Genomic DNA, 21070 nt, shown 5'->3' on the forward strand with positions numbered 1-21070 from the left:
GTGCTCCAGGGTGAGCAGCTGCCAGCTCTTCAGCAGCCCCGTGACTAAGCTTTGGTGTGAATGCCTCTCTCACTCACTGCACGGTGTTATGACCCAGGCTTTCCTTACTGTGGTGAGATTATCAGGCCCTGGGGACTGTTACCCAGACATGTGGGCAGTTGCAAAACAGACAGTTCTAGCTTAAGTGTCTGCAAAAGTCAGAAAGTCAGCCCTGGGCTTTGAAAATGGGCATTCTACAAAATCTTGTCTTACTGCCTTTTATTTGTTGTTTGTTCTAGTACATTTGATGGCTAAAACTGATTAATTGGAGTCTTGGATGAAAAAATAGTGCCTTATGGACTCTTTTCTAAGGCACTAGGTGTCTGCTGTAAAGGAGGGGCCCAAGGTTCAGGGCTCTGTCCTGCAAACCTGTCTTTGGGATTCAAGAGGGAGAAGCCAGTGAAAACACAAGCCTCCTCTTTTATATGAAGGCTGTTAAAATGGTGGCTGCTTGGGGAGAGGCTGTTTCGCGTTTCAGTCGCATCCCAGGAGAACCTCGGATAGGCTGACTCTTGTTATTTGCTCACACTTGTCTCCAGGTGTTTGTCAGGGCTTTGCTACTCCCTTTTTGGGGTCTGTACCAAAGGCACAGGGCTTTCCACTTTCAGGACCTTGGCTCATGTAACTTTCATTATCCTTTGATCTTTACCCATCCTTAAGTGCTTCCACTTATATGAAAGGTAATAGTGTAAGGGATAAAAAAAGGAGTAGAAAAAAAAAACCCAAAACTTTCTTTATGGTAGGTATCAGTTGCCATCAAGTTAATCCTGACTCGTGGCAACCCCATGTGCGTCTGTGATGGTTAAGGTTGTGTGTCAACTTGGCTGGGTCATGATTCTCAGTGGTTTGGCAGTTATGTAATGATGTAATTAGGCAGTTATGTAATGATGTAGTTAGCCTCCATTTTGTGATATATTGTAATCATTTTCATGATGTGCTTTGATGTGATCAGCCAATCAGTTGTAAAGGGAGTTTCCTTGGAGGTGTGGCCTGCATCCAATATAAATGGACGTTCTGGCAAAGCTTGCCGGCTTTTACTTGCTCTGGATCCTGGATCTGGCCTATCATCATCTGACCTCTGGTTTTTGGGACTTGAGCCGGTGGCCTGCTGTATAGCCTGCCAATCTTGGGACTCATTGGCCTCTGCAACTTTGTGAGCCAGCAGCCTGCTGTCTTCCCTGCTGATCTTGGGTTCATGGCCTCTGCAGCCCATGAGCCATTTCCTTGAGATAAGTCTCTGTGTGTGCGTATATATACATGTACATATATGTATGAGTGTATATGAAGCCCTAGTGCCTCAGTGGTTGAGTTTGGCTGCTAACCAAAAGGTTGGCAGTTTGAATCCGCCAGCTGCTCCTTGGAAACTCTATGGGGCACAGTTCTCTGTCCAGTAGGGTCACTATGAGTCAGAATTGACTCAATGGCAATGGGTTTGGTTTTTTAAATTTTATTTATTTATTTATTTAATATGTATACACACATATGCTTCACTGGTTTTGCTTTTCTAGAGAACCCAGCCTAAGACGGTGTCAGAGTAGAATTGTGCTCCATGGGGTTTTCAATGGCTGATTTTTTGGAAGTAGATCACCAGGCTTTTCTTATGAGGTACCTCTGAATGATCTTGAACCACCATCCTTTCTGTTAGCTGCCAAGTATGTTAACTGTTTGCTCACCCAGGGACTCCTTATGATAGGTAAGCAGTTGATATTACTTGATATTTGACTCTTTTACAGACATACTTTATTTGCTAGTCCCTGACCAGCCTGGGAGGGCGGCACTGAGTGTGTCTGTCTGACTGGCCTTAGCAGCCATAAACAGGGATCACACCGTATACAGATGTGGGGAATTTATGCCGGGAGAGCTGCCCTTGGACTTGTGATGTGCTGCGTAGACAAGAATAGAAAACACTTTCCCATCTTTATTTTCCTCATTATTTTATGTCTTTTCACTTTTTTACCTGTTATCTATTTTGAAGCCAGATGAATCCTAGTTTCTCCTTATGCTCTGCTTATTATATGGGCTATAATGTTGATTACCAATAAAAATGATATGATAAAACCAGACTTCACTTATTGTCCTTAAAAAATAAAAAGAGAGAGGCGGAAATTATTACCATTTTTTGACTTGGTCGAACAGCATGGATCCTAAGTTGTAAATGTTGACCTTTATGATTTTTCAACCATCTAAATGAATCCTTTTTAATGTATTTTATATTACAATTTTACCTGTTTATCTGAAGCACATAGATTAATAAACTACATAGTAAATTTGTTAGGAATAGTCTGAGAGGGGAGTTAGTGTGGTATCTGAAGAATAAATCTAGGCTTTTCTGTCCCAGATCAGTGTATCTTAGCTCATAATGATAGTGCTACCCAAAACCAAACCAAACCCACTGCTGTCGAGTTGATTCCGACTCATAGTGTGTGGCAGATCCTATAGGACATGTGTATGCAGATGACCCTATAGGACAGAGTAGAGCTACCCCATAGAGTTTCCAAGGAGTGTCTGGTGGATTCGAACTGCCGACCTTTTGGTTAGCAGCCGAGCTCTTAACTGCTGTGCCACTAGGACTCCAAGGATTGTGCTAAAAACTGAAAAAAAACAAACCCATTGCTGTCGAGTTGATTCCAACTCATAGCTTCCCTGTAGGACAAAGTAGAACTGCCCCATACGGTTTCCAAGGAGCAGGTGGTGGATTTGAACTGTCATCCTTTTGGTTAGCAGCTGAGCTCCTGGCTAACCATCTTTCGCGCAACATTTCATTTAATCCTTACAGCAAGTCCATGAAGTAGGTACTGTTACCATCTTCATTTTTCCAGTGGGAAAACTGGAACTCAGATAATTTTTTTTTATGGTTCTAGATTTTTTTTAGAGCAAGGGTTCTGATGAGCTCTGGTGGTACAGTGGTTAAAGTGTTCAGCTGGTAACCAAAAGGTCAACTGTTTGAACCCAGTACCTGCTCCTCAGGAGGAAGACGTGACAGTCTACTTCTGCAAAGATTTACAGCCTTGGAAACCCTATAGGGTCGCTATGAGTCAGAATAAACTTGATGGTAGTGGGTTTTTTTTTTTTGGTTAAAGCAGGGTTTGGCAAACATTTTCTGTGAAGTGCTTCTTAGTAAATAGTTTAGGCTTTGCACTCAACTCTGCTGTTGCTAACACTAAAGTGGCCATTGTTGTTGCTGTTAGTGGCTTTCCAGTTGACCCTGACTCATGGTGATCCTGTGCACAACAGAACAAAATACTGCCCAGTTCTGCACCATCCCCAATAAATTGAAATATTGTTTGAGCCCCATGATCAGTTGCAGATCAAACTATTGTGATTTATAGAATTTTCACTGACCAATTTTTGGAAGCAGATCACCAGACCTTTCTTCCTAGTCTGTCTTAGTCTGGAAGCTCCCATGAAACCTGTTCAGCATCAACAACATGGAAGTACCACTGACAGACAATATATAAACAAATGAGGGTGACTGTTCCAATAAAACATTGTTTACGGACACTAAATTTGAATTTCATATAATTTCCTAGTGTCACAAAATATTACTATTCTTTTTTTTAACCATTTGAAAATATAAAAAATATCCTTCACTCAGATGAACTATACAAAAACAGGTGGTGGGCTTAATTTGGCCTGTGGGCTGTAGTTTGACGACCCCTGATCTAGATGGTAAGAGTATGCAGGGAAGGAGGGATAGGGTAGAATGGGGGTGGTAGGAAGATCCCATCCACCAGAGGGAACAAGGTGTGTGCAAGTGGCAGAGAACAAGAGTGTCTGAGGAGCTGTAATAGATGCAAGTACAATTTGATGGGGCATGAGGCAGAATGGCTCAAGATCAGAGGAGACAGGACCTAATCATGACCTTGTTTGCCATTTTGAGATTTTGGACTTTGTCCTTAGAGCAATGAAAGCCATTAGAAGTATTAAGCAAAGGAGTGACAAGTGCAATTTGTCTTTTTAAAGGATCACTGGCTGAAGTGTGGAGAATGGATTGCAGGGGTCAGAGTAGAAGCAGAAAAACCATTTTGGAGGCTTGAGGAGTGGGCCAGGTAGATGATGATGGTATCCACTAGACAGAGCCATTCCTGATGACAGTGTTTTCAAGCTGTCATGATGACACTTGTTTTGCAGATGAGGAAATGTGGTTTGGAGAGATTAAGTGTCTTGACTAACAATATAGCAAGTGGAGGTAGAGCAAAAATTAAAACCCTGGTCTTCTGACTCAAATCCAATGCTATTTCCTATGTGTTTTGAAATTCTTAACATTCCCAAAGGAAAATTATGTTGATCCTAATCTGCAACATTTATCTCTGACCCGTACAACTAAAGAGCTGCTCCTCTGATGGTATTTCTTTGATTTGAGTTGTTAATTTTCTTTTCCTGAGGAAATGTATTTCATGGCTGAGAAAAAAAATAATCTCTTGTTCAAAATGGAAAGGGCAAAGATGATACTGTGGTCTTATGTATTTTTTTGTGTGCTGGGGATAGAAAGGTAACTGAACACTTACAGAAAGTAAATGTCAGCTCTTCTTATAATAATCTGTGTAGCTTTATGTCCCAAGTGAGAATTGGCATCTTCATTTCTACCTTTGGAGGAGTGATTTGTCTGACTGGCTGCTCAGGGTTGTACAACTCTGGATTCAAACACCTGGATGCCAAGGGGTTAGATTCTCTTTCTTTGGGGTCCAAGGCTGAGGATGGAGGAAGAAGGGATGAGGGAGGCTGAGATGCCTGCCTTGGGACAGGGTGCCGATGGTGGTGATTTTACCTCGGTTTTCCTGGGATTGTGCCCTTGAGGAGCTGGTGGGAGATTCTGATTGGTGGTGGGAGAAGAGGAATTCCGGAAACTATGGGGAAGGGGCAGTGGTGGTGTCTGCTTAATGAATCTTGGTTTCAGCTGCTATTTCATTTATATGATCCCTATATTACTGTTATTTGTTAATTTGTCTCCCTTTCCCCATTATAAAGAAAGGCCTGTGGAGTCCTGTTCTGTGTCAGGTGTCTTTGCGTACCCCATAGTGTCTTGCACACAGTAGATGCTCAGTATTGAACCGTGGCTCTGTTGAATTGTCACCTTTGGCATTTGTACTGCATAGTGCAGCTTCTTTTTCCAAAGAAGTCATAATTTTCTTGTTTAAAATAATCACAGGTCACAAAGAAGGTATTTGGAAAATCCTGAAAACATGATAAATTTCAGAATAAGCACTGGACAAGATGCAGACTTCTATTGAGGGTCTTCAGCATGCAACCCTCATTATGTAACTCTTGTTGCCCACTTCTCATTTCTCTGCCCCATTTCATTAGACTTGGGTTGCACGTCTTTATTGTTGCATAGGTGGTGCTCAAGGAGTATATACTGAAGTAGTTTATTTCTGATACTGACTTTATTGATTCTTTGTAGGTTCTTTACATTCTCATGCAGGTATAAATTGTGAGGCTAAAGTTGTAAGCTCAGAGATTTTGATGTACTCTCTCCCTCCTTCCCTTCTTTATTTGAGTTGCCTTGAATTGGAATTGACTTGATGGCAATGAGTGTGGTTTTAGTTTATGTGCCAGGCACTGGTTTAAGTCCTGGGGGGCAACAACAACAAAAGGCATGGTGTCTGATCTCAAATACGTTCCAGTCTAATAGATAGAAAAAAAGGAATAATGGCCACATGGTATGAGGTAAGACCAATGTGTGCGCGGCTGATGAGGGCCTCTCCCTGATGTAGTGGATGGGACTACCCTGGGGCCTTTGCCTGCTGAACTGGTGAATGTGGCTGGAGCAATTAGAGCAACCATGAGTTTTGGATGAATCAACAGGTTCTGCCCTTTCTTTCTCTATTTGTGCAGGGTAGAGATGTCTGTCCAGAGGTTAATTTCTAACAGAACCTCCCAACAGTCTGCATCTAATTCTGATTACACCTGGGAATATGAGTATTATGAAATTGGACCAGTTTCCTTTGAAGGACTGAAGGCCCATAAATGTAAGTCTTATACAATTCCAGATTGTGAGCACAAAACGTATTTGCTTTTACCCCTGAAATCTCCAGTGACTTATTCTCCTTCTTGCAGAAATCTGTCCTCTACCTGTTCTTGTTGTTGTTAAGTGCTGTCGGTTTGTCATACTGTGCAGGCTTGTGTGTTGCAGGAAGCTATGCCACCGGTATTCAAATACCAGTAGGGTCACCCATGGCAGACAGGTTTCAGCTGAGCTTCCAGACTAAGACAGACTAGGAATAAGGAGATATTCTGTTGTTTCTGAATGTGTATCAATGGCACTGTAAAAGCTTTAGGTGCTTAGTAGGTCCAAAGTAATGGGATGGATTAGTAAATATCAAAGAGATTAGAATTGGCGATACAAATGCAGCAAAGGAAATGCTTCTATTCCAAAGGTCACTGTCAGTTGGAACCGACTTGATGCACCTAACAACAACAACAAATTACTTAAATTGTTTAGTCTTTTTTTATTTCTGGATAACAGGTAAGGACATTGCTTGTTATGAATTATAGTAGAAATCAATGTGACTAGAAATATTGCCATATATTCCTGTGGTTCAGAGCTCGGCTGCCAACCAAAAGGTCAGCAGTTCAAATCCACCAGCCACTCCTTGCAAACCCTATGGGGCAGTTCTACTCTGTCTTACAGAGTGGCTATGAGTTGGAATGGACTTGACAGCAACCGGGTTTAGTGTGGGCTTTTACAGCTTGGTGATGCAAACTCTATTTTTGTGTCAGTCTACTCCTGTTTCTTTTCCTTAGTTTCAGGGATACAAAAGACAGAGCTGCTGCCGTACTTGTGGTTAGTACGTTTCCAGAGACAGTTAAGAAAAATATTTTAAGAGCACATTTTAGAAATGATTTTAGCTGGAAAAAGTTCCTGCAAAATATATGTCGAAAAGTGACATATCACATACTTACTTTACTTACTATGCAATTAGTAAGGGGGTGATTTTGTTAGTTTTAGCATTTATATCATGAAAAAAACAAAAATGCCAGAGTGCATACTTACTGTTCTGGTATAAGAGATCTGATGAAAGTAGAGACCCTTAGCTTCAGGAACATGACAGTATACGAGACACATAAAACAACAACAACAATAACAACATAAAACTCAGACATACAGGAAAATGAAAAGATCAAGTCAACTATTGCAATGCGTACATTGGTGCAGTCTCTTCCATTTGAAAATGCTGTGATTCTGAGCTTCAAGTACGTCTTCTTGTTTTGCTGAGCAAAATATCAAGCCAATTAAGTGCAATTTCAAAACAATAGAAGTAAGACATTTCAGGGGAAAGCCCTTACAGTTGGTAGGTATGAACATAATAGTTATCTTCATTTGCTTTGTCTGTTATGAATAATATTTGGCCACAGTAGTTACATTTTAATGTTAGATTAAGTTTCTCTACCTGTTGAAATTAAGATTCTTAACTTCAAAGTGTCATTCATCTGAGAAACAACCTCTGATGGTCATTGCAGATTCTCCTTTTGCCCTCATTTCGAATCGTGTATTAAATCTTACTGTGTATCAGAAATGGACACATATATGACATACATTTGGCACTAGCAGAGTGGAAATTCACTCATTCATTCAGCACATATTTATTGAGCAACTGTTGTATACAGTAGCATTTTAAGCACTGGAGATGCAATAGTGAACAGAAAACACAAAAGTACCCCTTCTTATAAAGCTTGCATTCTAGTGGGAGAGACAGTTAACAAGTTAAATAAACAAACTATGTCAGATGGTGATTAAAAGAGGAAAAACACAGGCTGAAATGGAGATTAGAGTGTGGAAGTGAAAGTAGAGAGTGGCCATGGAAGGCCATACTGATAAATAGAGTTTCGAGCAAAGACCTGAAGGAAGTGAGGAGGTGAGCTATAAGATAGCTGGGGGAAGAATATTCCAGAAAAGGATCTATGGCAGGAGTAAGCTGGAACATTCAAAGACAGTGAAGAGGCCAGCATGGCCCAGGTGAAGGACTGAGAGGCAGAGCAGTAGGAGACAAAGTAGTGGGGCCCAGATTACGGGGGACTTAGAGTCATCCTAAGGATGTTGACTTCTACTCTAAAAAGTCATCTTAGGGTTTTGAGCAGAGGAGTGGGATCTAGCATAGGTTTAAAAAGGACCATACTGCAGCTGGATTGTGAAGTAGACTGAAGGGAATGAAATTGGAAACATAGACCTGTCAGGCGCCTATTGCCCTAGGCCAGACAAGTTATGATGGTGGCTTGGACCAGAGTGGGGGCAGTGGAGTGATGAGAAATGCATACGTTGTAGGTATATTTTGAAGGTAAATCTGACAGAATTTATCAATGAGTTGGCTATGGAGTGTAAGAAAGAGAAGAGTTAAGGATGATTTGAAGCTTTGTTACCTGAGTGATGGAGGATAGAATTGCCATTAAATAAGATGGGGAAGAAAATGGGAGAAGGAGATTTTGGAGAATTACATCAGGAGCTCAGTTTTGGACCTGTTAAGTTTGAGATGCCTATCAGACATCCAAGAGGACAAGGGAGGAGAGGTGTGGGATGATGGTGTAGGTTTGAGAGTCATCCGCATATAAATGGTATTCAAAGTCAGGAGGGTGGATGAGTGAGTATAGATAGAAAACTGAAGAGGTCCAAGAACTGAGCCCTGGGTATGCTTAAAAAAAAAAAACCCAAACCCATTGCTGTGGAGTCGATTCCAACTCATAGTGATGCTATAGGACGGAGTAGAACTGCTCCATAGGGTTTCCAAGGAGCAGCTGTTGGATTTGAACTGCTGACCTCTTGGTTAGCAGCCTGAGCTCTTAACCACTGTGCCACCAGGGCCCCAAGCCATGGGCATGCTAGCATGTAGAAACTGGGGCTAAGGGAGAGGTTGAGGAGGGAGCAGAAAAAGGAGTCTGAGAAGGAATGGACAGAGAGGAAGAACACCAGGCAATTGTGGTTTCCTGGAAACCAAGTGAAGAAAGGGTTTCAAGGATGAGAGAATCATTTGTGTCAAATGCTGCTGTTAGGTCAAGTTAGTTGAGGACTGACACTTGATCGTTGGATTTACAATGTAGAAGTAACTGGCAATCTTTTTAAAAGCTGTGTTAGTAAAGTATTGGGGGATGAAGGACTGATGGACTTGGTTCAAGAAAAAATGGGAGAAAAAGAATCGAAGACATTACATATAGACATATCTTTTGAGTTTTACTACAAAGGAAGGGAAAGAAATAGCTCAGTTCTGAAGGGCTCCGCTGGATGAGAGAGGGAGTACTTAGAGAGAAAGAAGCAAAAGCCAATGAGTCAGTGAATGGACATTCATACATTCTAGCAGGATTGCTCTGGCTGCTGACTTGAGATGAGATTAAAAGAACATCCTCTTATTCTGAGTTGTCAATGGTGGCCAAATTCCATGGTTTTTTCATGTGCCACTTTGCAGGTAATGCCGGGTACACCCATGGATAAGTCAGCAAGAAGCTAAGTCATCAGGACAGGAAGCAGAGCTAGAGCTTGCAAAGGCTTGGAGTAAGATGTATCGTCAGGAGCACAGTAGAGACAAGTCCTGGAACTCACTCTTGGTTCTTTGCCAAGAATTCATACCACGAAACTGACCCTACTGCCTTAGGAACCAGAAATGGTGTGAGGACAGTCCTGGCTCTTGTGCCCCGAACTCTCTTTCAAATGGAGTATTAGTCCTGGTTTTTCACACGGCCATGAAATGGATAAAGGTCATAGTTTATTCTCAGGAAGTGAAGTGGGATGGGCTGGTTTGTTTTAGTCCTACCCTAGAGTGGAAAAGATAATACAGGAAGCAAAAGATCATGCCAGTGAAAAACGTGCAGCTGCTAGCTTTCTGCTCCCTGGTTTTATTAAAGGTCAGGTTATTTTATTATGACACATTCCATTTGGAATTTCCCTGGGCCGCTTGTCTCTTAGTAGCTCAGTTCATAGCCAGAACAGGCTGTGGCTGCCTTGCTTTGTTAGGAACCCCTTCGGAAGGCTTCTCTAGGTTTCCTTAACCATCTAGCTTCATTGCACCCCACTGTGGGCAAACCTCTCTTCTGACTTCTTTCCAGGAAAGGGTGCTTTGGGAAAGACCAGGAACTCTGCTTTGCTCCTTTCAATGCAGTGTGAATGCCCATGAAACTCAGCATGTAAATATAACTTCTAAAGAGTTTGGATATTTTGGGGATGAGATAAGGGATCACCAATGTTCCCTGTGAGGTGCTCAGAATGAGAAAGTGCTGTGGGCTGAAGGTCATGTGGCAGAGTTAAGGGGAAAATAAATGGAAATAATTTGAGGAAGCAAATTTCTTTTAAAGGAGAATGTGAATAAGCAGAAATACTTAAAGCATAATGTGGTGGGAAAATTAGATGCCCCAGTTTTCAAGGAAACATTTAGAACATTGAGTCACAAGGATTCTCAAATTCTAACACAGTCCTCCTCCTCACCCCTCATGACTTCTCTGAGCGCTGTGACCCTTCCATGCATACCCTACGGTATTGCTGCTTCTTGATCCGGTGCCTAGGGTGCAAGATGGGCCAAGAAGGGAGGGGACGGGGGCTGGGTTAAGGGCACTGCTTCCCCACCTCTGCCCACCCCAGGCTAGGAAGTGGAGGACTGATGGGGATCACCCCACCATTCTCAGGGTGAAAGCTATCCTCACGAGAGCACCTTCTTAGTAAAATTTTAAAAATGTGAGTCAACACAACTAGATTAAGTTCTAAATTGAAGATTTAAATATAACACTGGTGTGTAATTTTAGAATGTGATTTCACTGTGCAGATAGTTGATACAGTACAGTGTGGGGAACTGCCATTCATCTGGTTCTTCATAGACTGCGCCCCTGTAATTGAGATTTTATTGTTAGATGTTAGCTGTACTTGTATACATGTGTCTTGTGGTTCTTGTCTTTATGTCTTTTTTTATGCCTCATTTCCATTTATATTGTTATAAGTCAAAGTCTTCAATTTCTATTTCTTTGCTACGCTTAACCCCAGGAAAGATACATTAGCAGAGTAAATTGTCCATTTGCTTTCTTCATTTTGGAAAAAGTGCTACGTAGATCTAATTTAACTGGAACAATGCTTTACATTTAAATACATTTAATGTATAAGCTCCGATCGTTTATTTAAAAAAAAAATTGCCAAGCATCCTCATTGTAACCACACATGGGTAAACTTCTTAGAATAGATCAGAAAGTGTAAAATGATTCAGCTCAGTTGCCCCCCAGATTTGAGACCCTCTGGTGTATGTGTCAGGTTCTATAGACAATTCAGCCTAATCCTTGTCCATGGAAACCCTGGTGGTGTAATGGTTAAGAGCTACAGCTGCTAACCAAAAGGTTGGCTGTTCGAATCCACCAGACGCTCCTTGGAAACCGTATGGAGCAGTTCTACTCTGGCCTATAGGGTCACTATGAGTCAGAATGACTTGTTGGCAATGGGTTTGGTTTTTTTTTTTTGTTTAATCTTTGTCCAGTGGTATACACCTGTGACTATTACCCAAGAGAGGATCAAGGAAGGGCCCGTTTAGAGAAACAGAGACAAAATGCCTGGGGTCCAGAGAAGGGAGAGGGCACATTAGTTGGGGAAATTAAGGAGACTTTGTGAAGGAGATGGTGCATGGGATGGGCCTTGAAGGATAGATGGATGTTCGTCTGCTCCAGGCTGGAGGAAGTTGTTCCAGCCAGGTAGAGGCAAGAACCCCTGTAAAGGCATGAATGTTAGGAAGCTGTGGTTGAAAGTTAAGGCAAATAGAGGGATATAATGTCCCCTAGTCCAATTAGAAACTTATGGGTTGTATGAGGGATAAACCAAGAAAGGATGATGATGATGATTCTAATGATAACTGGCAGATGTAAGGCAGCTTCGGAGATGCCAGGCATCATATAAAGTACCTTACATATGGCATCTCTTTTAATCTGGAGGAGTAGGTCAGGCCTATTTTTGTTGAAGGTTGTTCATAAAATAGCAACATTATCAGAGCTGTGTTAAAGCAGATTTATAGAGATGAATCATAGGAAAAGGTAGAAGGCAGGGAGAGCCTTCAGGAGACCGTTTGTATGCCCTCCCGAAGACGTAACTAGGACCTGAACTATTCCAGGATGCTTCCAGTGGATGGAGAAAAGGGGATGGCCGTGGGTTTTTCTGGACCAGATGCCTGTGGAGCAGGATCCTGCCTTCCTACTGGCACTTTGCCTCACTTCTGGAACTTGTTTTTAACTGGAGCTTGTGAACCTAGGTTTCTTGGTCCTTTCCTACCGTCTTGATGGTGATCCGTTCCTGATTTTTATCAATTAGGATGTATTTTCTCCTAAAAAATACAAAATTGATTTGTTTTAAATCAGAATTCACTTAAATTTTGTATTGTAGTCTCTACTAGAAATTGTATTTTCTAACTCAAGATGTTTCAGTCCTGGGTTCCTTACTGGGACATGGAGGAACAGAATAAATAAGGCTGAAATCTCTTTGTGTTACCGTGGTCCCTGTTATTGTGGAAAAAAAGAAAACATCATTTCCTTAGCTGAGACAGAAACTGGGGAGGTGACTCAGACTCTTGCCTCACCCTCATTCTCTACATTTTATCTGTTCCCATTTGACTGATGGGTCAAGATTGGCTCATTGTATTGTTGACCTCCTCACTCGTTCATGCACCAAAACAAACAAAAACAACCAAACCCGTTGGCAGTTAGTCAGTTCTAATCCATGATGACCACATGTGTTATAAAGTAGAAAACCCTGCTCCATGGGATTTTCTTTGCTGCCTGTAATCTTTATGTAAGCACATTGCCAGGCCTTTCTTCCAACTCTCTCTAAATAGCTCAGATTCCTTGAATGTTCCAGTTCTAAGTTACTGTGAAATACTAATCCCAACATTAACTGTCTTGCAGATTCCATTGTGATTGGATTTTGGGTTGGTCTTGCAGTCTTCGTGATTTTCATGTTTTTTGTGCTGACCTTGCTGACCAAGACAGGAGCCCCACACCAAGAGTAAGTTTGGGCTATTCCTAAATGTCTGTTAAGCCCCATAAGGAAGCAAAGAAACAAACCAGTACCCAGGCCTGGAGTTGCTTCCAGTGGATGGAGAAAAGAGGATGGCTATGGGTTTGTTGTCTGGACCAGATACCTGTGGAGTAGAATCCTGCCTTCCTCCTGGCACTTTGCCTCACCTCTGGGACTTGTTTTCAAGCTTGTGAACCTAGGTTTCTTGGTCCTTTCCTGCTGTCTTGATACTGACCCATGCCTGATTTTTATTAATTAGGATGTATTTTCTCCTTATTCTTAAAAGGATTTAGATGCTTCGCGAGATTAAAAACAACAAAAAAGGACAATCGCAAAAAATAGAATGAAAACCACTTTTGAAGAACTTTTCAAGGGGCAAAGAAATAATTGTTGCTGGGCATTCAGCTAAATCAGTTATTGACAGTAAATACTGCATTTAACACTGAATTTTCTTGAAGCTAAAATAAAAAGGGAAACACTATGGATTATATATTCTCATAATATGATAAAGAAAACATTTGTATTTCTTTAATTACCAGTTGCCATCGAGTGGATTCTAATACATCGTAACTCCATGTGTGTCAGAGTAAAACTATGCATAGGATTTTCAATGGCTGATTTTTTGGAAGTAGATAAGCAGGCCTTTCTTCTGAGGCACCGCTGGGTAGACTTGAATCTCCAACCTTTTGGTTAGCAACTAAGCACTAACCATTTGATCCTCCACTGACTCCATTTCTTTAATAAGCATAATGATTACATAGGTGCTTAAAGAATATTGGGTAACATCATAAAGTGTTTGGTTATGGTTTGCAAAAAACCCTGAAACGTTTCTTTATCCCAACTCTTCTACAAAGGTAGAGGCAAAAATAGCCTATGTTGAATACGTTATTAGTCGGTCCCAGCAGGCAACAGGTGTTATTGTTGTTAGTTATCATTGAGTTGATTCGAATTTATGGCATAGAGAGCACATTCAAATTGGGTAATTGGAGGAGCTTTTGATAAAGGGATTATTCACAAGTTGTGGACAAGGAGGAGGGCAACCTGGTGGGATAGTGCAGAACACCGGGGATAGCAACACTGAGAAGCAGATACCATCTGAGATCTGAAGGGGTAAGGGGAAGGAGCCATGACTGGAAGCCAGGAGTCCTGTGGAAAGGGCTGGCGGAGAGGAGCTGTGACCTTGGGTCAAGGGCACAGCTAGCCCAAGGGGTAACTGCCTAGGGAGGAAGCTTCAAAATAAATTCCAAGATCTTACTTGCCTCCTTCCTTCCCATCTTCCGTATCATTCAGCTGAACACAACCAGCAGCTAGAGGCAGTCTTACAGGGCACAGAACAGGGTGAGGAAGGATGGTGAGTAAATGGAAGAAATTTAGCACAAATTCCTAAGGTTAAACATTGAATCCTCACAGCTTGACAAGAGCACCTGAGTAAACAGAGGGTTCGTTCTGCACACTTTGGTTCTGTGTCTCATCCCACAACCTCTGGCATCCATTGTTCTGTCTTCAGGTTGTATTTGCACTATAACATGTGCTTGGGTAAAGGGAACAGTTCTGCCCACCATTTAGCTATTTCTAGGCATCCAGAAAAAATGTTTAAATGCCAACATTTTAAATGAAAGGAAAATACCATTTTATTGAAGCATACAGAGACATAAGGTTGAGAATTTCTTTAACAGCCACTAAAAATTCATGAACTTTCCTTTTTCTCTCTTCATGTCCTTAAAAACATCCACACCTGCCTTTGCTTCTCCTATATTGGTTCAGGGAATTAGAAAATCTGCTGTGGTTTGTAACAGTAGTAAGAAAAGCTGAGGACAAGCTTGAATTACAGTGCGTTTTATAGAGCGGTCAGGGAATAACAATGCCTTATTATATTCCTTTTCCTCTGAGGGTGAGAGGGATTTTTGCAGGGTTATTGAGATGGTTTTGTTTGATGTAGGAGGCAGGTGATTTTATGGCTGAGAACACTTTAGTACAAAACAGAACGTGGCTTTCTTAAGGTGTCATGGTGATCCCGGCTAGTTGAGACTTGCATTTTCAATCTTCAGTTGGCAATTCAGTCAGACTGCTAAATGGTCTCCCTTTTTGATGAAGGTTCTGAATGGCTTCAGTCAGAGAAAAGTGGTCATCATCACCTTACATCTGTCTCACAAGGTCAGAAAGAAAGCCTAACTTTTGTTTCCACTTATAATAAAATGATGGATCAGCTGTCATGTCCATACTTTAACTGCTTTTGTACACAGCCTGAGGCAATGTGAGATACAGCATTTGGTTGCAGTATATCATAATAATAAAAATTGAAAAGAATCAGACATGTAGAAAAACGCTTAATTGGATCAGTTATAAAAGCTTTTAGATCTTAATAAACTTGACATTTATTTGGCAGGAATTTTCTTCTAAAGCAGACATTGTTTTTTGTTTTTCCCCATACAGCCATCTTTAATATAAAACAACTCACTAAGTTTCTATGTGATAATTAGGAATGAGGGAAAGAATGATAAATCGTTGAGAATAATAGTAAGAGTTAACTTATCAAGGGTTTATTATATGCCAGGGACTGGTAATCATCTTCTATGCATTATCTCACTAAATCCTCACAAGAAGATAAAGTCTTATAATAGTCCCCATTTTACAGATGAGAGCAAAAAAGGCTGAGGCAGTTGCGTGAGGTTTCACAGGTAAAAATCTGTAGAGCCGGACTTCAAACTAAAGTCTTTTTGACCGTTTATTTCCTGTTCTTACCCATTACACTTAACTATTTTTTATTGGCAATTTTTAATCTCTTCCTTCTGTTGAACAAGAGATCTTAGCAGGCAGTCAGTGTTTTTTCTTTTGTCACTTACTGGACCAAGCATGGGCCCTGGAGGCAAACATTTCCAGGTTTATTTATTGAGACTGTAGGCCAAATTATTATTCTTTTTTTAAATTGTGCTTTAAGTGAAAGTTTACAAATCAAGTCAGTCTGTCATACAAAACCTTGTATACACCCTGCTATATACTCCTAGTTGCTGTCCCCCTAATGATACAACACATCCCTTCTCTCCACCCTGTATTTCCATGTCCCTTCAGCCAGCTTCTGTCCCTCTCGGCCTTCTCATCTCCCCTCCAGACAGGAGCTGCACACATAGTCTCATGTGTCTACTTGATCCAAGAAGCTCACTCCTCACCAGTATCATTTTCTGTCTTACAGTCCAGTCCAATCCCTGTCTGAAGAATTGGCTTTGAGAATGGTTCCTGTCTTGGGCTAACAGGAGGTCTGGGGATCATGACCTCCGGGGTCCCTCTAGTCTCAGTCAGACCATTAAGTCTGGTCTTTTTACAAGAATTTGAGGTCTGCATCCCACTGCTCTCCAGCTCCTTCAGGGCTTCTCTGTTGTGTCCCCTGTTATGGCAGTCATTGGTTAAAGCCAGGCACCATCTAGTTCTTTTGGTCTCAAGCTGATGTAGTCTCTGATTTATGTGTCCTGTCTCTTGGGCTCATAGTTACCTTGTGTCTTTGGTGTTCTTCATTCTCCTTTGCTCCATGTGGGTTGAGACCAATTGATGCATCTTAGATGGCCACTTGCTAGTGTTTAAGACTCTGGGCCAGATTCTTAATTTGTGTTGAGAGTTCTCATTTGTAAAAATAAGGTAGTATCTGCCTCCTAGAATTATTGTAAAGATTAATGAGATAGTACCTGCAGCGCTGCCAGCATAAGCTGGGATCGTAGTGTCATTCAATGAAGGTTAGTCCACTCCTTCTGTGCTGGTAGAAGTCCTGGGGAGATGTGAAGGGCCTGGATAAAGAGTAGTAGGGAGAAGAAAAAAGTGCATCACCTCATGAGATAGCCAGGCCCTAAGCATTCACATTGTGTCTACGCTTGTTCAAATGTTGCTTCATTCTACCCCAGCTTTAGTTTGAGTGCATCTCAAGATGACTCTATAAGGTGAATTTAGAAAGATGTCAAAGTAGAGAATCCTGGTGATGGTTCAGAAGAACTAACATGTCTGAATTCTGATTGCTTTATGTATCAGGCTATGTGGATGGTTTGTCACAAAGAGCAGTTACTTCCTCAGTTGGGATACCAGGCACCATCCTGTTTGAACATATAACTCCAACACTCAGGTTAAGGCACCTGGTCAAGTCTGGAATCTCAAATATATGGCCCAGTGCTGGATCTGCCACTTAATTCTTTTCTCCATGGAGGGTTTTCAGGGCAGGGCTGAGTGGTGCCATAGGATCTCGTCATTGCTGGTACATGGGAGGAGTATGCACATCCCTTAAATAGTAGTAGGACCCAGGATGGCAGATACCTAACTTCTGTGCCCATGCCCCCAGCAGACATCACTAATTACCTATGTCCTCTTTCCTGTTTAGCCAAGACTTGACCTCAGGATTATTTTCAAAACAACTAGAGGCAGCCATCAGGAGTTAGTCATGTTTTTTTTTTTTTTTTTTTTTTTTGACAGAGAACACATATTTGACACCCCTGGCTGGAGTTCCCTGTAATAGCATTGGGTAGCAGGAGTTGAGATCCATTCCAGTTGCACAGATCCAATGACACCACAATAAAATGGGCATTTTATTTTTTTCTGAAGTTTTTAATTTGGGATCATGTTAGGAAAAGAACTTCAGTTCTGGAATTACTGACTGCTCAGTGGCTTCTGTTAACAGAGGGATGTGTAATAGGATAGGCTTTGATGCAGTAACAATTCCCCAACTATCAGTAAAACACAAAAACCAGTTGCTGCTGAATTGATTCTGACTCATGGCAGCCCCGTGTGTGTCAGAGTAGAGCTGTGCTCCACAGTGTTTTCAATGGCCCTGCTCTTTCTGAGGTAGATTACCAGGGCTTCCTTCCGACGCATCTCTGGGTGAATTTGAATCATCAACCTTTCAGTTAGTAACTGAGTACATCACTGTTTGTACTACCCACAAAGGTTTATTTCTTGCTGAGCCTACATGTCTGCCAAGGGTCAGCAAGGGGTTGACAGAAGTGTTTCTGTCGTGTAGCTGCAATATCTGTAATACTCAGCCTCCTGGGTTGGTGTGACAGGGGAAGAGAACACCTGGAGATCTCAGAGACCCTCTGTTCTTTCACCCAGAAGAGACACATTGGTAAGAACAGGCCATGCCTACCTAACTGCCTGAGGGTTGAGAAGAGTAGTCCTCTGTGGCCAGAAGAAAAGAACCAGATATTGGGGAACACTAGTAATATATCGGGAGATAGATGTGGTATACTTCTCCCATAAAGATTGTTTTTATTGTTAGGTTCCCACTCATAGCAACCCTGTGTACAACAGAATGAAGGCAGGAGGGGACAGGAAAGCTGGTAATGGGGAACCCAAGGTTGAGAAGGGGAAACTGTTGACACGCAGTGGGGTTGTCAACCAATGTCACAAAACAATATGTGTATTAATTGTTTAACGAGAAACTAATTTGCTCTGTAAACCTTCATCTAAAGTACAATTAGAAAAAAAAAAAGATTACAGCCTTGGAAACCTTATGGGACATTTCTACTCATAGGGTGGCTATGAGTCGGAATTGACATGACAGCACTGGATTTTTTTGGTAGTGTATACTGCAGAGGGAAAAGAAGGCTATTATAAAGCCAATATCACCTTTCTTAAAAGCTTTTAGGCCCAAGAAGCAGCTTTGATGGGGATTATTTTTCCCATGGAATATTTGCTATTGTGTGCAAAAAAAAAAAAATCTCTTATCTGGGTCCTTTATGGGCAACGAAGTTAAAAGAACCATTTCTACCATCCCACCCCTGCTTTCTCAGCTAGAAAGCCATTCAGTCTGTGTGCTGTCTTGTTAAAGCGTTATAGCCCATTATCATCAATCTGCCAGTTAGAGAGATGTGGATCACGTTTTTATGTTGAATTTCTTAGACTTCATAAAAGACAGATTCCTAAAATACCCTGTCTTTGTAGCCTTTGCTAAGTACACCTTGGTCAGGTGAGGATGTTCTTCATTTAGGGTTGAGTGCAGGGCTGCTTATGACCTTATAAAAACAGAAATTACATTTTGCTTTCGGTTGTAATTTACCTGAATATGGCACTCTCTAAAGAACAAGTATAGTGCAGCTAAAAGCTAATAACAGGAAAATGTCAATGCCAAATCTTTGATAATGACCATGGCCACAGGAACTAGCTGGCAAAGTGCAGATGTTGTGAGTGGTTCCCAAGACAGCCCTGTCCTTTTGAGGACAGTATTCACAGGTAGAAATTCTGACTATTTTATGTATTTGATTCAATTTGTAAACGTTTTTTCAGGAGATACTTTTAATTCCCTGTCAATTAAGAGGTATTTACTAAGTACATAGCTACTGCTTTCCCAGCAGGTGGGTGTCTCTGTTAGGGCTTATTACATGAGATAAAACACTCAGCACAGGCTGTGGCTTGGTAAATGTTAGAGGTTGTTATTATTTTCTCTTTGTTTATCACAGAAGTTTTCACCCTTATTAGATCTTTAGATTGCACATCTTTAAAAGTCCACTGTGACTGACTGCTGGAAATAGCAGGTGCCAACAGCCTGGTCTGCCCATCACTTTAAATGAGTGGGCAAACCCGAAGACAGTTGTTGGCACACTAAGACTCTTGACATAGCAGCAGGCAGTTCATTTGTAAATTAAAACACATACACACACAACAGTTGCTGTGGAGCCAGTTCCAAGTCTTGGCGACCCCATGTGTTACAAAGTAGAACTGTGCTCCACAGGGTTTTCAACTCAATGGCTGTGATGTTTCAGAAGCAGATCACGTGTCTCCTGAGGTGCCTCTGAGTGCATTCAAGCCGTCAATCATTTGCGGCACCATATTGGACAGCATGGTTCTAGAGGAAAGCATAGGAGAATATCTTGAAGACTTTGAGTAAGCAATTATTTCTTACAGAGGACACGAAAAATACTAAACATAAGAAAAATTTATAAATTGAAGTTAATTGAAATTTAAAACTTCTGTTCCTCAAAAGACATCTTAGGGTTCTGTAGTGAAACTACACATATATATAGCTCTGTAGTGATATATGTATACATAAAGTAGAACCAGGGAGATATGTATATATATCTTCCTGGTTCTCTTTTATACACACACCCACACGTGTGCATACACACACATGCACATACTCATATAGAGTTTTTTTTTTTTTTAATTCAACAATTGGTTCATGCAGTTGTGAGGGGCTGGCAAGTCCAAGAGCTGATCTGTAGGTTAGGTGACAGATTAGAGACTCCTGTAGGCTTGTGTTCCAAAATTCACAGGTCAAGTGACAAGAAGAGTTAAGAGCGTTCTGATAAAATGTCTATTTCTTAGTCTGGAAGTAGAACACATCCTAGAGAAACTCCCTTTTTGCTCTTAAGGTCTTGATTGAGGCCCATCCACATTATGGAAGACAGTCTTCTTTACTTAAGGCTAACTGATTTAATCACATATAATTATAAAACAATTAGACTAGTGCTTTACCAAACAACTGGGCACCATAGCCTAGCCAAGATGACTCACAAAATTAACCATCACACACACCAAGAAATCATGGGGAGAAGGAGGGGAGTGGGATGGCCATGGGAGCACATGTCTAGCTTCAGGTGTAAGGGGGGAAAACATCTCAGAAGGGGTTGCTTTATGTCCACTGTCCTGACCCTTCCCTGGGGCAAGACAAAACCCTCATTGTCTCCTTTGTCTTAGTTCTTCAGCAAGGGTTAATGGACGCAGCTTTTAATTCTGAGAAAATATAGCCTGTGTTTCACATTCACCTGATGCGCTAGGCAGACAGAAAAGCTATTACTCATTGTTTCTTGTTCCTAGAATTGGGGATAGTGTGGCCCCAGCAATTTTTTTTTCCAACAGTTTCTATATGTACCATTTAGTGACATTGATTACAGTTTCAGAGTTGTACAGCCATTCTCACCCTCCTTTTCTGACTTGTTCCCCCCTCATTAACATAAATTCCCTGCCTCCTAAGGTTCATATCTGATCTTTCAAGTTGCTGCTGTGAATTTGATCCCATATAGATAGTTCTTACTAGAGTATGATGTTCAAGGCAGATCTTTTTCACTAGTCAAGCTATTGTTTGATTTTAAGACGACT

At 41.3% G+C, this 21070-nt stretch overlaps 1 protein-coding gene across 1 annotated transcript in view; it reads left to right on the top strand.

The window, feature by feature from the left end:
- The first annotated feature begins 5879 nt into the window (after nt 1-5879).
- The window catches only part of MRAP2 (melanocortin 2 receptor accessory protein 2), a 31038-nt gene continuing 15847 nt past the window's right edge, over nt 5880-21070 (top strand). The window contains exons 1-2 of the mRNA XM_003404373.4: nt 5880-6008; nt 12889-12988. Coding sequence (XP_003404421.1) covers nt 5882-6008; nt 12889-12988 — 227 coding nt within the window. The 5' untranslated portion in view covers nt 5880-5881. The remainder of the gene's footprint in view (nt 6009-12888; nt 12989-21070) is intronic.

This window comes from Loxodonta africana, chromosome 1 (genome assembly GCF_030014295.1).
Source record: "Loxodonta africana isolate mLoxAfr1 chromosome 1, mLoxAfr1.hap2, whole genome shotgun sequence".
NCBI lineage: Eukaryota > Metazoa > Chordata > Mammalia > Proboscidea > Elephantidae > Loxodonta > Loxodonta africana.